Source organism: Neodiprion lecontei, chromosome 7 (genome assembly GCF_021901455.1).
Source record: "Neodiprion lecontei isolate iyNeoLeco1 chromosome 7, iyNeoLeco1.1, whole genome shotgun sequence".
In the NCBI taxonomy this organism is placed as follows: domain Eukaryota; kingdom Metazoa; phylum Arthropoda; class Insecta; order Hymenoptera; family Diprionidae; genus Neodiprion; species Neodiprion lecontei.
Window position 1 is genome coordinate 7,962,109 of NC_060266.1, and position 16,925 is coordinate 7,979,033.

General features: G+C 36.6%; 1 protein-coding gene across 1 annotated transcript in view; it reads left to right on the forward strand.

The window, feature by feature from the left end:
• The first annotated feature begins 540 nt into the window (after positions 1-540).
• Positions 541-16,925, forward strand: part of LOC107225969 — a 59,397-nt gene continuing 43,012 nt past the window's right edge. Inside the window, exons 1-2 of the mRNA XM_015666617.2 lie at positions 541-1,226; positions 4,555-4,605. Coding sequence (XP_015522103.1) covers positions 957-1,226; positions 4,555-4,605 — 321 coding nt within the window. The 5' untranslated portion in view covers positions 541-956. The remainder of the gene's footprint in view (positions 1,227-4,554; positions 4,606-16,925) is intronic.

A 16,925-nucleotide genomic window follows, 5' to 3' on the forward strand; every position in this document is an offset into this window, starting at 1 on the left:
CAATATTGATGTTTTAAAAGGGATTATGATGACTTTGCGAATACAGCGATCGCTATAAGTAAACAAAGTGTTGACGTGTTGAATAAATGTAATTGTGTGAAGGGTATGGGGACTAAAAAAGTGGAACTCGGTAATCTCGCATTTTTGGGGTCGTTACAAACGAATTTGATGCAAAAATTTCAAGATTCACGATATCGGATCTAATATGGCGGACTGAAAATACAAAAATTGATCCTATTCGCTCATATCAGATCCGCCATTATGAATTTTGAAAATTTCTCAGACCTAATCCCATTTCTGAAATTAGCGACCTCGAGAACCGTCATACGTACCCAGTTTCAAGGAATTTGACTGCAAGGAAAAATGTTTGCCTAAAGTATAGCCCTAATAATAAGAAGGGTTGATCGGGTCTTCGGACCCTGCGAGGAGCGGGGCGTAGATATGAATCGCGCATGCGCAGGACCTCCAGTACAGTAATGAATCCAGCGTGTTGGCGTCCCAGGAATCGGAGAGCGACAGTTTGACTGCGAGCGGCGCGAGGCGTAGTTCGTGGGCAAACGAGGGTCTAAATTCGTTAGCTGCGACGTGTGCGGCGCGTGTTTTGAACGGAGCGGAACGCTGGAAAGTAGGCAAAAACTACTTTTTCCAATATTCCGCACTATTTCGCAGGTGCCGCGTAAGATTCAGACATTTTTCGGAAAGCTTTGTCGGCGCGCGTGTGTTGTGCGTAGAAAAAAAAAACAGAAAAAAAGAAAAAAAGTGGTGCGGCACCTGCGGGATTCTCAAAACAGCACAAAAACTACGAGTGTCGTGCGATGATCGATTCCCCGGTTCTGATCGGTGAAACAGTTCCTTCGGTGCGTCGTTGGGTGGCAAAACTCCTGGCCTACTGAGCGGTTCTTATTCAATTTCTGATCTCCTACGGACCGGGTGTCCGACGTTTATTTATTAACAGAATGGGGGAAACACCAAAGGTGGAGTTCGCCGTCGGCAGCGAGGTTTCATCGGTGTCGTTTTACAAAAGTTCATTCGCCAGATCGTTCGCGATGAACGCGCGCGAGACGAAATCGTTAGATTTCGCGTTCATGAACGGCGAGACCATCGCCGAGGAGCCCAACTCGTCTCCCACGTCGTACGACAACAGGAACAACAACTTCGTTCTCCATAACTCGATCACCGGGAAGACGGTTAGCAGCTCCGATGTCAAGCTGTGGAGGATCAACGAGGTATGTACGGTCAATTATACTTTGGAGAATACTCCGGCCGAACCGATGTAAACAATAACAGCAGAGTCAAAAGTTTCGCGGGTTGCCGTGGCTTTCGGCGTCACGTGACGATGCCGGGGCGATCTATAAAGTTTCTTTTTCTCTGCCGCTTTTTTTTATTACGTCACACTTCTACCATAGACTACGAAGCTACGCTGCCGTTGAAACTAGCAATGCGAAAATCTACCTAGGGTACTCCACGCTTAAGCACACAATATGCACTACACAGCTTAGCGAAATTTGTCCCGAAATTACACGGTGTATTTTTTATATTAACAGCAGAGCATACTCATGTTTCCATGGTAAGCTCCTTCGAAGTGAAATTCCGAAATTGAAAACTAGCTATCTGATTTTTGTGTTCTATATTTTGACGCGATAACGTTGCCAACTTCAGCTTAATGTTATTTTAAAATTACTGCAAATGGAACCAAAGGCGACGCTTTTCTGTGTCGTTCGTTCTTCGGTTCTACCTATTTTGAAATCGTCGATTGGTTGAAAATACTGAAGTGCTTGTTTATTTCCTTGCATTTTCACTTTTCAGTCTTTTGATTAATCGGAATCGTCTCTCGAACAATCAGCATTCAGAATTTTAATATATATATATATATATATATATGCATATATATTCGCCGGATTTAAGCTCGCTGATTGATTAGCGAGTGATTTTGATTAATTAAGTGGCCCGATGCTGTGAAAAAATATCAATTCGCATAAAACTTTTTTATATTTGCGTACGCATTTGTAACGACATTATAGTACAATGTAGTGTTTCTGTACTGTTCCTGCAGTTCGGGGCATATTGATATTTTTCTATCATTCGCGAAGAATTTTTCTGACCTGTTTATCATTGTGTAAGAACAGATTCTAGACAGTCGTCTTTGACGAAATATTACAGATTGGATCTAGATTTGTTATATAAGAATGTATTTATAAATTACTTGTTTGCTTCACGCCGTGAACTTTGAAGTTGAACATTAGACTATGATATTCACTTGTCCAGTTCCGTCTCCAGTTATCAAAAGTCGGAAATTTATTATTGGCTCGAACTTTTGTTATTATATTTGTCTATTTATTATTCCAAGAAAATTAAAATTTTGACGGCTATATCGAAAAAGGATGGAATTGTCAAATACGTAGCGTGACAGGAATCAGCAAATCGACCAGTCCTTAAATTTTTACATCTACGAAGAAGTATAAATTCGTATATATATATATATATACAATATACAGTATTTTTTAAGTGCGTTATAAAACATATAGAATGTATATGATGCTTGCACCAAATATCCACTGTACTTAGTGGTGATTTGTAAGGGATTTCTACTTTATTGCCTGCGCTTCCGCCCCAGGTGAGGCGTTTCTTATCTTACTTATTTAGAACGTTCAACCCGCAGGTGGTCGGTCACGTAGTTGATTAGAAAAATAAACAACGTGTAAGTTGCAATGCGTCGATGCACGCATTTGAGCAACTGTGCGCACACATGGCGGACTAAACCAACTTGTACAATTATTTTTCGATGGTTCGTTGAAAATTAATTTTTATATTTACTCTCGAGAATCTTCAAGGGCGATAATTATAAGAAAGATATGGGATACAATCTTTTATATTTTTTTTTTATAATCGATGAGACGGATTATATGTGGCTCAATCAAACTTCAATTGCGTTCTTTTTCTTCTCCATGGTAAGTACGAAGCTTTCGAGGAGCTTTACTTTTTCTGTTTTATATTCTTATTTTCGTTCGTCTCTTTAACCGATTGTGAGTCCATCTGTTGAAACAGCTTTTCTCGACGGCAATCCCAAAGCTATTTATGCCGACAGTGTGCTTTGAATATTTTCAGTGAAATCATGTTTCCAGAGATTTTAAATTGAAAACGCAGCTTTTTAGATGTTTGTTTTGGAAAGATCGAAATAAATTACTTTATCTCCCGCTTTCTCACATTTATTCGATATGTAAATCCACGTATGCCATAATATATTTTTTTCAAGTTATAACGTTTACTAAAATTGATTTTATTACAAAATTGAAATTAGGTAAATGAAAATAGTTATCAAATATTCAAACAGATGATGAAAATCTTTAACGTCTAATTACACGAATTTGCATAAAGATAAATTGAGATTCGATGAAATAAAAAAAAAAATCATTACCAGTTCGCCTACAAAAGAAGGAAATGTCAGGGAGTTTGACATTCCGTTGACATTACCACTTTGTTATGTCTTTCATTCACGCGTAGATAACGTACAGAATTTTTTTTTTTTCACACCGTCGAAAGACGCTTTTGCAATAGCCAGATTTGAATACAATATAAACGTAGATCTTGAGATGGTTCATGGCTATTGTTTCCCTATTACTGCGCGCCCGGTGGCGTTGAGAAATACAGGCAGAGTCGTCAATTCATGTGTAATAGTAAAGCAAGGGATTAGATGCGGCCGTAGGATACGCGTCTATCTACCTTTAGTATCATATCAAATTCATGGATGTCTAACTACCTTGGCCCCGATCATCGTTGGGTGTGAAAAGAAAACCTGAGAGTGCGTACAAGGGTTGGAGTTGGACGCGTTTCGAAGCTGTAACAAGTTGTAGTTTACCTGAAAATTGTTTGAAATTCGGTCAATCGTAATAAGAAAAAATGTATTCATATTTTGAAAACCTAACTACTTCAAAGTCACTATAAACTTGCAAAATAGTAATTTTTCCCTCGAATGTTTTGTTACGTTACTAACTTGAGCCTCGTGGTTTTCACTGAAAAGTTAGTAACGTAACGAAACAATGGGGGGTAAAATTACTATTTTGCAAGTTTATAGTGACTTTGAAGTAGTCAAGTTTTACAAAATAAGAATATATTTTTCCTCATTAAGAATTATTTAACTTAGACATTTCTACAATTGTGATATAATCATTTACCGAAACGTTAATCATTATAACAATAACGTTACTAACTTCAGCCTCATTGAAAACCTGGAATAGTTTGGAAATCTTAGGTTTCAAAATTAGTGGCAACCCTGACTGTATAAGCAAATGCGTCAATAGTGAAAGAATGTTTTCAATGTCTTCGGCACTCTAACCTAAAAATGTCGACTTCGTCGTGATTTCTTGGCTCTCGTGTTAAAAAATACGGGTCGAAACTCGTATCGATAAGATTTTCTGCAATAGCATAATCCATATTCGTTACCAATTGTACTATTTCACGCCACATTGGCGAAAAACCGACCGCATTTCCTTATTCGTCTAGCTATTGTTACCGTCATGTAATTGCTAACTTTGAATTGGCATTCTTTTTTCACAGAGTATAACCGTTGACACCGAGGCACCGGCAGAATTGGACAAACTTCGAAAGGTGAGTTAAAACAGTTTAAAGCTTCTATCGCGTATTTTTGATATGAGAATTTTTGCACTTACCATAAATTATTCAATTTCTTTCATGTAACATATTCGCTATTTCGGTGAATGATTTCCTACTTTCGGTTCCTCTCGACGGGAGTGATACTTATTAGTCCAGTCGAGATAGGCAAAAAATCGAGCTCACTTTGCATTAATTCCGTTTTCGTTTTTTCTTGGTTCAATCGTTGGGGGGGTCACTGGGAGTCCTCCTCAAACCAAAAGTCGACAAAATCAGCCCCTTGCTATCGCCGCCATCTTGAATTTTATGAAAAATGGTTTTTCTTGAATAACTCGGCCATTTTCAATTTCAACGAAAAATGATTCATTCAATGATTCATTCAATGATTTCATAAAATTCAAGATGGCGGCGATAACAAGGGGCCGATTTGGTCGACTTTTGGTTTGAGGACTCCGAGTGACCCCCCCAACGATTGAACTGAGAAAAAACGGAAACGGAATTAATGCAAAGTGAGAACCTATCTTATCTGGACTATTATCGGTGTTTCAGCAGGCGTGTATAATCGAAGAAAATTGCAATCGGCAAGTGTTAATGCGGAATCGGGTTGCACGATAATTAATATCGTTTTCTCTACACCTATTCGAGAACTTGCCTACAACCTGATATTGAATAACGTTAAGGAATTAGAGCCGGCTTATCTTTTATCACGGTTCGCGTAACGCACATTACATACAAATATACGGCGCAACCTGTAGCAGGTTACTCCGATCTTTTTATCTTTCACTTTTTCAATCCATGCAATATCGATGCTTGTATCCGACACCGAATTGCGTGTGACTCGCGAGGACAAAAAGTTTTGCTCAAAATACAGGCCCGATGAATGTAGATTCATTTTCATGTTGGAATAGGAAAATGGGTGAAAGTACGTATTAGAAATGTATATTAATACCAGGTAATAAAATTTTGAGGACTCAATGCTCCGTTTCAAACTCTCTGTGTACGAATCGTCCTTACATATCGTAAATTCTTGAATAATGGTAAGAATCTATAATCCCCGTCCCAACGGTAATTTGTGTGAAACGTATATCTGCGTTTATCACCCTACCATCACCTTGTGCGTCATGGGGTGTCTTATTGTTAGCGTTGAAAGCAGGTATCGGTTGCGGTAAATCAACACCATCTACACGCGTTAATGTCCTTACAGTCCGAGGTTGTTAAACATCAAGACCTGGAAGTACCGCCGTTATGGCGGTTTTCATGGAATGGTTATCACTACCAATTAACTCAAGTCTCATGGATAACAGTCAAATTTGTAGGTAAAGGCTGTACTTTGATATGTATAACTTCTGTAGGGATAAGCAGCTGTGCTTGGGGTCAGCTTAGCGAATACCATAAAACCCATCGTACGACTTTTATTGAGTAATTGTGAGTTGCTTTTTCCTTGTTATGCGTGAAAGGTAATGGTAACGGATGGCTTCAAGAGTGGGTGAATCTTGGTAAACTATACCTCTACTACAAATTACGAAATGGCGACCGTTGGAAGATAAAATCGGAGTTTTCTTCCAAAGTTCACGATTTTTTTGTTTTTGTAATCGAATTAGCGAAAAAATATAGTACTCAACAAGAGTGGGGGAATATTATCGCAATTATAGCAACTTTAATACGATTTTCTCGTAACTGTGAAAAATTAAATTTTTCTTTGTGTATGGGTTGTTTTTGACCAGGTCAAAAATGACGCGAAGAAAGATGAATCTGAAATTTCTAATTGTTTCGTCAAAGAGGAATTGTGATGTATGCCAATTACGATTCTTGGGACACAATCGATGTATGTATGCATGTAAATGGCTAAAGACTAATTGTAAAATTTCGATTTCCAAATTCCGATCGATTCATTCAACCAATCCCTGCAGTTTATTTCAAAAGGAGTTTTTACTTTCTCACAAATCCCGGTTCAACGACACAAAGAACGTACGCGTAAATGTTCACAATTTCAACAGACATAAGAAGATACGTTAATTGTAAGTTCATGAAACAGCTAAGGCGATGCGATGGGATAAAAATTCAAAGGAAAACGGATAAAATGAATGGTCAGCTGACTTCCGGCCGAATAAATTCCCGCAGCTTCTATTCATGCAAACTGTACCTTCGAAAGGAACGAGACCTAGGCGGCAAGGACAGGGAGACCAAGTTCTTTGTTAGTCAAACTGCGAGGCAAACATAACACGCGAACTTAAGTATAACTTTCCGGTTATTACGCGTCTGATCTTAAATTACCGAAATCAACAAAATTCTCCGCGAAATAGTCGGATAAAAAAAAAAAAAATAAAAAGTCTACGACAATCCTACCGGTTGAGAAATAAAAATGAAGAATTTGAATCTGTTGCTATGTTGTAAATACACAAAAATAAAAAAAATCCCGCCTATTCAGATGTTTTGTCTATTGATGTAATTCGGAATCTCAAAAAAGATAAATGATTCTCATATAATATGAAATTATAATGTAGAGTAAAAAGGATTTCATAATATCAAACGAAATGTCAGTTATGTTCGATATTTAAACGTTCATCAAATTGATGCAATAATGATTATTTTGCAAGTCGGGACGAGAATGAATAATTCAAATTCAAATTTCACCGTTCACTGAGCCGAATGAAATATAAGCAAATTTAATCAGGGGTTGATTTTACCCTTTAGCTTACGGTCAGGAGACTTGCAGTAGGGATAAGGTATCGTAAAAAATTCTCGACGATTTGAACCCTTCGAAAGACGGAAGAAAGGGAGGGAGCGAAAAAAAGGAAGATCGTTGTTAAAAAGGTGCAGGGGACTCGAACAACATCGCGCTGTGTAGTATGTGTGGATACATGTAACGTGTTCGATGATAATTACTACAGGGGCTGAAGCGAACTTCCGGTTCGTGCGCGTTGCGTCCATCCGGGTTTGTCTGAAAATGTGGGAACCGACTGGAACCGTATTTAATTTTTTTTTTTTTTTCTACCAATGTCTTTCCTCGTCTTTTTTTTTCAACGTGATTTTAACCGTACACCGGCGATGGAAACAGGTGAACAGAATCACCGGTTAGGGCCTGAGTTTGGATCACAGAGAACGTTGACCGCCGTGAACTGAGAAAAATTTCATCTGCTGTCGTAAATAATAAAAGAAACTAGCGAAATGGGTATCGTTACATATTCTTGGAATAATATTAAATCTGTGTTTTTCAGTCGGCTACATTTTTTCACTTGGATAAAGCCTTAAGGGGGTATTCTAGTGTAGAGGCATGAATTTGAGGTGTTTTTTGAAGTGCTATAAACAAAAAACAAAAAATATTTTTACCATCCATTTTTTTATCAGGCGTTTATTATTATTTCACGATTACAAAAAAAAAAAAAAACGAGTCAAAAAATACAAAATTGAAAGTGCTATGAGTTGTTGAAGTGGGGGGTACAAAAAAAATGGCGCGCCAATGTTGTCACGATTGCAAGCATTTTCAAAATCAGAAAAAAAAAAAAAAGATTATTAATCTACATAAATGCAGCTATCGTACTAACTAAAAAAAAGTCGAAAAAAAATTTTTTTTTGCCAAATTACGGCTGTCCGAAAAAATAATACGTTTTTTTTGACTTTTTTGGACGTTTCTGAATTTTTTAAAAATAGTAAAAATTATTATTTCGTTACAATAATAGTTCGTGCGATAGAGACATGTATTGAGAAGATTCTCACCAAATTTCAAGTAAATCGGTTCAATAGAACTTGAGAAATCATGTCAACCGTTTTGAAAAATGTAGTTTTGAGAAAAACGCGTTTAAAGTTTCGAGTAAAATTCGTTCCAGCCGAGCCAGTATTGAAGACGTGTCACTAAAATAGCTATATCTCTGAAAATAATTGAAATTTTGACTTGTCCTTTTAAGGACACATTCTTGAAAGGTTAAGCTTTGAAAATATAAAAAAAAAAAAATCGATTTTTTCAAATTTCTACACTAGAATACCCCCTTAACTCTTTGAGACACAGCGGGATGCTCAACGTTCCGTCTCAAAAATTTCCACGTCCTAGCCTTATCACAGTTTATTTACAACTTCGAATGATCTGTGTTACTTCGGATTTGTGATCAGCGACCCCAAAAACCTCCGAGTAACAAGTTTCGGCCAGAATCATTGAATTTTGATAGTTTTTTTTACGATATTACATCCGCCATATTGGATACGCCATCTTGGATTTAAAAATGATCAAATTCTGAACTTAGATTCGTGATCAGCGATTCCAAAAATCCCCGAGTAATGAAATTCAGGTGAAAATATTGATTTGAAAAATGTATCCTGAATAGTTTTTGGTTATATAGTGAACTATGAAAACAGTTGACGGCTGTATAGTAGTGAACATACCTAACAAATTCTCTTATTCTCAATCCGTTGCCACATGGATGGAAATAAAATTTGACTGATAACTGATAAAAACTTCAATCTCATTTGTTCGATAAAACTAATCTGCAGTATTTGGTTCGAATAAAGGTTACTTCAATTAAAACGCTTCCTTTGAACCGATACATTTGCAGTTTTATTTTAGTATACATTAGGGTGGTTTTTTTTCGACTATTTTTTTTTTTATTTCCAACAAAATTTCACGATGGGAAAGAAAAAAAAAATAGTCGAAAAAAGCACCCTAGTATACATATATTATATTTTTGTTCGACCAACTGACGGTAAAATGACTACATTCGAGTACTTGATTTAGTTCTTTCTAGTCAATTCTATTGAATTTTTTGTTGGAGAGAAACGATTTTCGGTTTAACGAATTGGAATTATTCTAATAGCATATCACAAAACTTCCCCATTCGGATTATCGAACAAAATGTTTGAAAAGATCAAACCAGAGATGCATTAATTCAAATAATTTCATCAGTTTCAAGTATAACTGTAATTCGAATCAAATAATCTAAATTTTGCTCCAGATAAGACGCAGTTAATTAGTTCGTTGAATAATGAAAATTATGTACTAATCAATTAATCTTACGCATTATTTCTTTCTATGATTGTGCGTTACATGGGATATAACCTCAAGTTTCATTTACAAAAATTCACATTTTTACGAATCTTCAAATTGCCAGATGTTTCCTATTATTACCGTAATTGCTCAAAATCTTCATCAAATTTGCAAATATTGTCCGAAGTCATTATCAGTTCGCAGTTACGACACAATTCTTGGATTCCAGCGACATAAGCAAGATGAAAAAACAAGAATTACTATTTTTTTTTTTCACACCCATTATTACGTATAGATACAAAGTAAATTAGAAATTTCCATAATAACAGTATCCAATTTTAACTCTTCCGTAAAAACCTCGATAAATAGTAAAATAATAAATAAACATTCGTTAAAAGGGCTGCGACCTTTATCTCGAAATCGGTGTACCGCAAAAAGAAAATAGTTGAAAATAAATTTACAACGCAGTGTGTTGACGCCGGTTTGTCATGATAAATTTTTGTGAAAACAAAGAAAGCGTGGTTGTCTGGTTGTGTATTATTTGTACGTAGATATCAGGGAGTCTTGCAGCGTTCTGTGTGTCTATGGTAAAAAGTACCTACAGGTGAGTCAGAGCCAGGAAAGGAAGGGATCGGTGCGTGTCGACTGGCCACGCACTGTTAGATGCAGGCGTTCAGCTCGCCGTACCAACAATGAAAACGGGCCCTTGTTGATTACGATTACTGATTACTAATGAGAATACGAAATTCACGTACTTCTGCCTTTATCCCGGTATTTTTCATATCTTATGCCTCTGCGTTTTTACCCCGCCCCCTTTTTTCCTTCTACTCTTAGCGTTATACGAACTTTTGAAAACTAAATCACGGAATAATCACAACAATCTTTAGCACGCGTCGGAAATAATTTTTTCTACGGTTTAACATTTGATTTTTGGATAATAATTGGATAAAAATTTTTTCAGATTTCGCGAGCTGCAGAATTTTTTTTGTCATCTATTTCTTGAGATTAACTAGAATTGCTGAGAATTCTTTGTTTGAAAATATTTGCATGTGGCTTTTTCGTAAGGTTCTAGACTGCGTGAAATGATTCGCTGCGTGAGGTTTTTCAAAACATTGATTGGACGAAAATTTCAAATTTCGTTCGAACCATCGAAGTATCCGAAAGATCGTTGGCGATTACAAACGAGTTACATTTTTTTCATACATCGAGGTAACGCGAAGCGTAGTTTTCGATTGGTGTAACAGGGAGTTGCCGCCAGATGTCGCTGAGCGCGTTTCGCTCCCGCGGCCAAAGGAAATAGTAACGTAACGCTGAAGTATTACGTGAATGTTTACGTTTTGAATGAAATTCAAGAGAAATTGAAATCAGATTAAGACTAGCATGATTCATCTTTCGACTCGTATACTAGCAACAAATTTATATTAAGAAGACACGTGAAATCTCTGGCGAAACCTTGAAACTTAAAATTCGAGCCAATGCTATCTGCCGGTTGCCGTCAGAGTTGCTTGCCCGTGAAGAGATATTATATCTTATGCCTGTATACGAATTACCAACACAACACAATACAACACAACGTTCCCCTTTCATTTTCAGTTACGCACCTGCTTTATTATCGCTCTTATACGCGCAAACACACGAACGCATCGCATCGCACGCCTTGCCCATTTCCGCTTTTTATCTGTTGGTCTAGACGGTTTACAACGTTGGTAGCACATACATTTTTGTGAATGTATGCGTGTATGTGCAAGGCATTGAATGGTAACGTGGATAACGGTTAGCCCTTATTACCCTGCAGGTTACGGTGTGGTTCACGATTTTCGGTTAATTTTCTGAGTAGCAAATTAAAGGCCGCTTGTTCTTTCTTTAAATTTCACTACTTATTTTCATCTGAAACTGTTATTTATTTATAAGATTTTTTTTTTTTTTTTTTACCCCGAGACAATACTTGACTCACAAATAATTTCAAAAATATTTTAAACATTTTTTTTGTGAAAATGATTTCACAGGTTCAACTTGATCATATTCCATTTATTGAATCACATTTTAACAACCATTCGCATTGTAACTGTAGTTGATATGAATTCCACGAGCTTTCGTATTATATCGGAACATTAGTGTTAATAAGTATTATTTTCGAAAGGAGACGATGAGAATAATTATAATTTTTTTTGAAAAGAACGGTGTTTATTTTTCTTTAAAAATTACGTTGGTTTCTTATTTAAAGCAATTTTGTAATCTGTAAAGTACTTCGCGTATTAGCAAAACATATTACGTGTTATTGAGGAAGTTGCGACATTCATTGTTCATATATATAGTTTTACTTGATAAAAGTTCTTGAAATCGGTGTAAAAAAGGTAAAAAAAAAAGAACAGTCTGATCACTAGATCCACTTTTAAACGTGTTTAAAGAATTGTAGTAGAAAATTTTTGAGACCTCATTTAAATTGTTTGATAGGGGCTTTTCTTTAGGCGTTAAAAAAATCCTGACTCACTGCAATGATTCCTTGAAATTTAGAAATATTATATTTGACTGAATTCGAACAACAAAACCTGAAATATGAATAATTTGAGAAAAGGTATTATAATTAGAACGTTCAAAATGAATAAACTCTGGAATTCTTATCGATACAATCAAATTGTCAAATTATTTATATCTTAATATCTTGTGTTGTTCGAATTTACTCAAATTCATTTCTATATTACGTATGTTTTAGGAACGTCGTTTCAATCGTCTTCAACATCAATGTCGCGAATAACATCGCTAGTGATTTTTTAACGTTTTTTTTTTTCCATCTTTTCTCATCTTTTGATTCAGACGGACCGGCCATTCGTCCTTAATACCCTCGTTCCTCTATCCTCCTTGGGGACCCGTTTCCCTGTTTTTTGCACAAATTGCTACCACCGTTCCCTCCCCATAAGGTCATGTCCACATAACGGATGACCGGACAGAGTTCCGCCCATTAAGCTGGGAGATGCTTGCATGAAACAGTTGTACGATGTTATTTTACTTCGTTATCCGATTAAAAAAGTACAACGCAATTCGTACTTTGTGTGCGTCAAATTATCAATCGCAAATGTGATGTGCATTTTACCGTTACCTCAATCGTAAGTTATATTTTCCTCAATGTCTAACTCTTTAGTGACTAACTACAACTTTGCTCATTTCTGCTGATCAGCGATTTGAAATATGAAACAACGCTTTGCGATTTCTCCGGATTCAGAATACCACAATACTTGACACTCAGGGATCCATTTGTGCTCCATGTCTTTCATTTATGGACGTTTCCTTTCGCTCTTTATATTACAATTCGAAAGGCTCCAATTCCAGCTGCACTGCGGGGTGCAGGTCTGACGCAGTTTCGAATCCCTGATTTTCCTCAACTAGAAACCAAACCGCATATATTTATGGGGCGAAACGATTGTACAACCATAGCCTTCGCTAAGGAATCAGAATTTGATTACATATGCTCTAAAGCTTCGCTCATATTCATGGTGGTAGATAACAATGCGATTCCCAAAATGGATTAAAACTTAATCTTGCGCCTCGCGACGGGAATTATCCGGGTGCGTTGGATGTCGGTGGGATACACGAGATTAAATTTCGTGAATTGCTACCCGAGTCTGCAAACTGCATTGTGAATCTATCAATCTACCTAATATATAATACTTCGTAATCTCCGGCTCTCGACGATCCAAGTTCAGCAAACTCCGTTATTCTTATGGTTTGTGCACATGGCTCTTTACAGTAATCGTTTCTTTTTTGTCGAATTGTTTCTCCGATTACATACCAACACATATTTTCAACTATTCACACTCTATTAATTTTTAAATTTAATTCGGCAACTCTTCAGTTTATTAATTGAAAATAATCAAACTGATTCTATCTATCATTGTTATTCATTTTTTCCTTTTTTTTTATTTTTATTTTTTAATCAACTCGAATTCTTTCTGTGAAAATGTCGAGGAAAAATGTATGAAATTGCCTTCGTTAAAAATTTTTATAGCGAATTGGAAAATTTTTCAAATTGAAAAAGTTATCAATTATTTGTACGTATACGCGAGTGCTAAAGTTTTTTTTTTTGAATTGATACGAGAGACCGCAGCTTGAAAATGATCGTGAAACGAATAATTTTCCGTATACAGTCAGACGATATTCAGTATAATTAGAAGTTGATCTGTGTATATGATTTTGCATAGGCAGTTGAGAAACGAACATCGCATGTTTGATTTCGTTGATGCAACTGTATTATGCAATCCGTCGCAGCTACGTCTTATCGATCTCTGTGAACTGCAGCGTTATAAATTGGAACCACGAACAACGTTTGTTATATATACATCACTGCGGTGACCTGTATTGAACTGCGCCGGACGTGTGTGCTTGTAGATATACAGAAGTTTTAAGGAGGAATTAGAGCAAGGAATTTTATAATTAATAATTTTTTCGACATGCCGGTTACGTTGGCAGTGCCGAATTTAGTCAGCCCGCAGCGCCACCGCCGGCCGTCCGCGAAACTAACTTGAAATATTAAAACCTAGAACATAGAAATATCTGAACATAACATAAATGTCGATTGTTTGTAGTTTCGGGTTAGATTCGACAGTCATGGGTTTATGTAAAACTTAATAATTTGTATCAATCAAATCATAAAAATTGGATATATTTAAGTGTAGTTACTGTTTTGATCAAATACTCAACTTATTTGACCTCATTCGCAGATTTTCAATTTTTTTTGTTTTTTCTAATTTCGATACTCTTCTGTTAAAAATATGGAACAAAACTAACGCAGGTTCATTTGTATCAAGTTTAACAAACGCTTTATTTATTTGAATACTTTTAATATGTAGTGCAAAATATGTTGAAACATTGATGGGTATTTTTCTCTCTTGTCTTATCGCATTCTGAAATTAGATATTGAAATTTGACCTAATATGGGAAATATAGAAAACTGGTCGTTACAATTTTTGACTCAAATGTGTCTCATCGGTATTTTTTTACTCTTCACCTGTAATTTTGTCGCTTGTTTTTGTTTTTGACAGTAAGTCTGTAATCTCGGTTAAACGTTGTAGTAAAAAATAAAAAAAAAAAATAAAAACACAAAATTCACTGAATTGAGCGCAAACAACCTCTCGGCCAACTCGGCCATAAAAGTGGGGTTGTTACTGCGCGTCTCAGGTTTTTCGCAAGGCTGGTGATTCCAATTTAAACCTGGGGCGTCTTCTTAGGGGACTTTGACAAACCGCGCACGGCTCCCCGATTCATTCCGTTCAAATAAATCGGGTTCATTCGCTGCAGGCGCCCGTTTCCCCCGTTTCAGCCCTTCAAAACTTCACAGTTTTCTTCCAGGGTTGAAATCGTCTGAGACGTCTTCGTTCCCTGGGTGAGAAATACGGGCGCCTGTATTGAAAAAGTAAATCTGTGAAGGATCGCGTTGGATGTGTTAATTCGCAGCTTGGCTCCATGCATGTTTCATCAATGCGCGACTGCGGTGCAACTTGATTTACAATTTCGTTGGTAGCCAAGCGACAGCCTTGCGCTATAAATTCCTCGTAAACTTAACCGTCATTAGTAAAACCGTGATCAATGATCTCTATGTCTCAACTTATGCAACACGCACTCCGTTCATGGATTCAGCGATCAAACTTATGCAAGTTCAAGGTCAAGGCTAAGATCACGATCTTATTCGCAAATTCTACGTTCTCGGACACCCAAAATTAACGGAAAAAGTCAGGTCAACCAAAAAAGAAAGTAAAAAAAATAACAAATTTTCATTTTTTTAAGCTGCGTAATTACTTTAACGTTGCCAACTCCGATAAGTTTCTTTATTAGCTGTTTGCGGGGCGACCATGGGAGGCTAATTTTGATACTTTTTGGGCATTGCTCGCGTGCGAGTATCCTCGCGATCCCGCATGGCAAACGTCTGAACTATTTCCGTGGCCCCCCTCGTTTAATGCGAGGGTCACAGAGGAGGCGTCAAGGTTATTCCTCAGGGCCAAGCGAGGAAAGCGCTCCTTAGAGCAAAGCTGAAACCTGCCGGTCGGAATCAACGACTGCAGCGTTTGCAATAAACGCAATTATATTAACGATGATAGCGCGGATGATATAATGACGGTATCGTATTATTTGTCGATGAAAAAATTAGGCTCGCAGTTTCACGCAGCGTAGCCACGTTCAAGGCAGCGCAACGGTTTATTTCTGATGTAGGTATGTACATATCTGATCTGATCTATGAATGTGCGAATTTATATTTACGGTGAAATTTTCGAGGATCAGCCTCGCGATGAGGAGTTGGTGCGATTTTTAGCGTCGCGTTACGTCATTCTCCGTTCACCGCATCCTTTTATTTGCTTCTTTTTAGCAGGGTATATAATATGAGCAGAATATTTGCGTATCATGTTAAATAAGATTCTAGTAAAACGAAATATAAAACAATTAGCAAAGCGAGAATCTGATGCCACGACTAAAGTCGAACGACTGTGAATTAATCAATATACGAAATGGTTTCTTGACATACTTAAAAACAAATTTGGAAATTACAAGTTTTAACTGAAATGACGCATTCATACTGTGTGGAGTTTTTGATATCGAAAAAGTAACGTTTGTCTGATTTTTGTAAACACAAAGTTTTTTTTTTTTTTTTTGTTTTTTAGTAAAAGAATTGGGAATAAAAATCGTTCGAGTGATGAATTGTTTTCCCATAGTTTTCGGTTCATTCTAATATATAATTCTGGATAAACTCCTGTCCAATCTTATTGACATTGTGAAAAAGTAATTTTCGTTTGAATAATGAAATGAACTGTGATCTGCAAAAATCTGAAAAGACTCGATCTTAGTATTGAAAAAAGGAATAATTATTCAGTCGCTAACAAGTTATATTCAATCAAACTTCCGTCATTTGATTTGGCGAGACTTAAATTTTTTTAAAAACTGTATATTGTGCAAATATCTGGGGCTTGTTGGTTTCAAAAATTTCATCGTCGATGTTCGTTTGGCGATTGACGTTTGCTTGAAGAATGTGAAATCGTGCGCACGATTGATTGATTCGCGTTTTGATTTTAAACTACGGTAAATTTGTCACACCAATTAATGCTCAACCTTCGCCTACAACTCGAAATTAAAATATAAATACACCTATTAAACTTGCCAAAAATGAACGGTTACTTTTTGTACACGTCGATGGCCACTTTGGAATATAAAATTATAATTGACACCTCGAGCATTATCATAGCGGAATGCTGTACGCTACTGTGCCAAACACGCAGAATATTGTCATAGTTTTTTCGCACAGATACAACATATAATGCTGTACTGTTAAACAGAGAACGAAACATTTATTACTGTACAA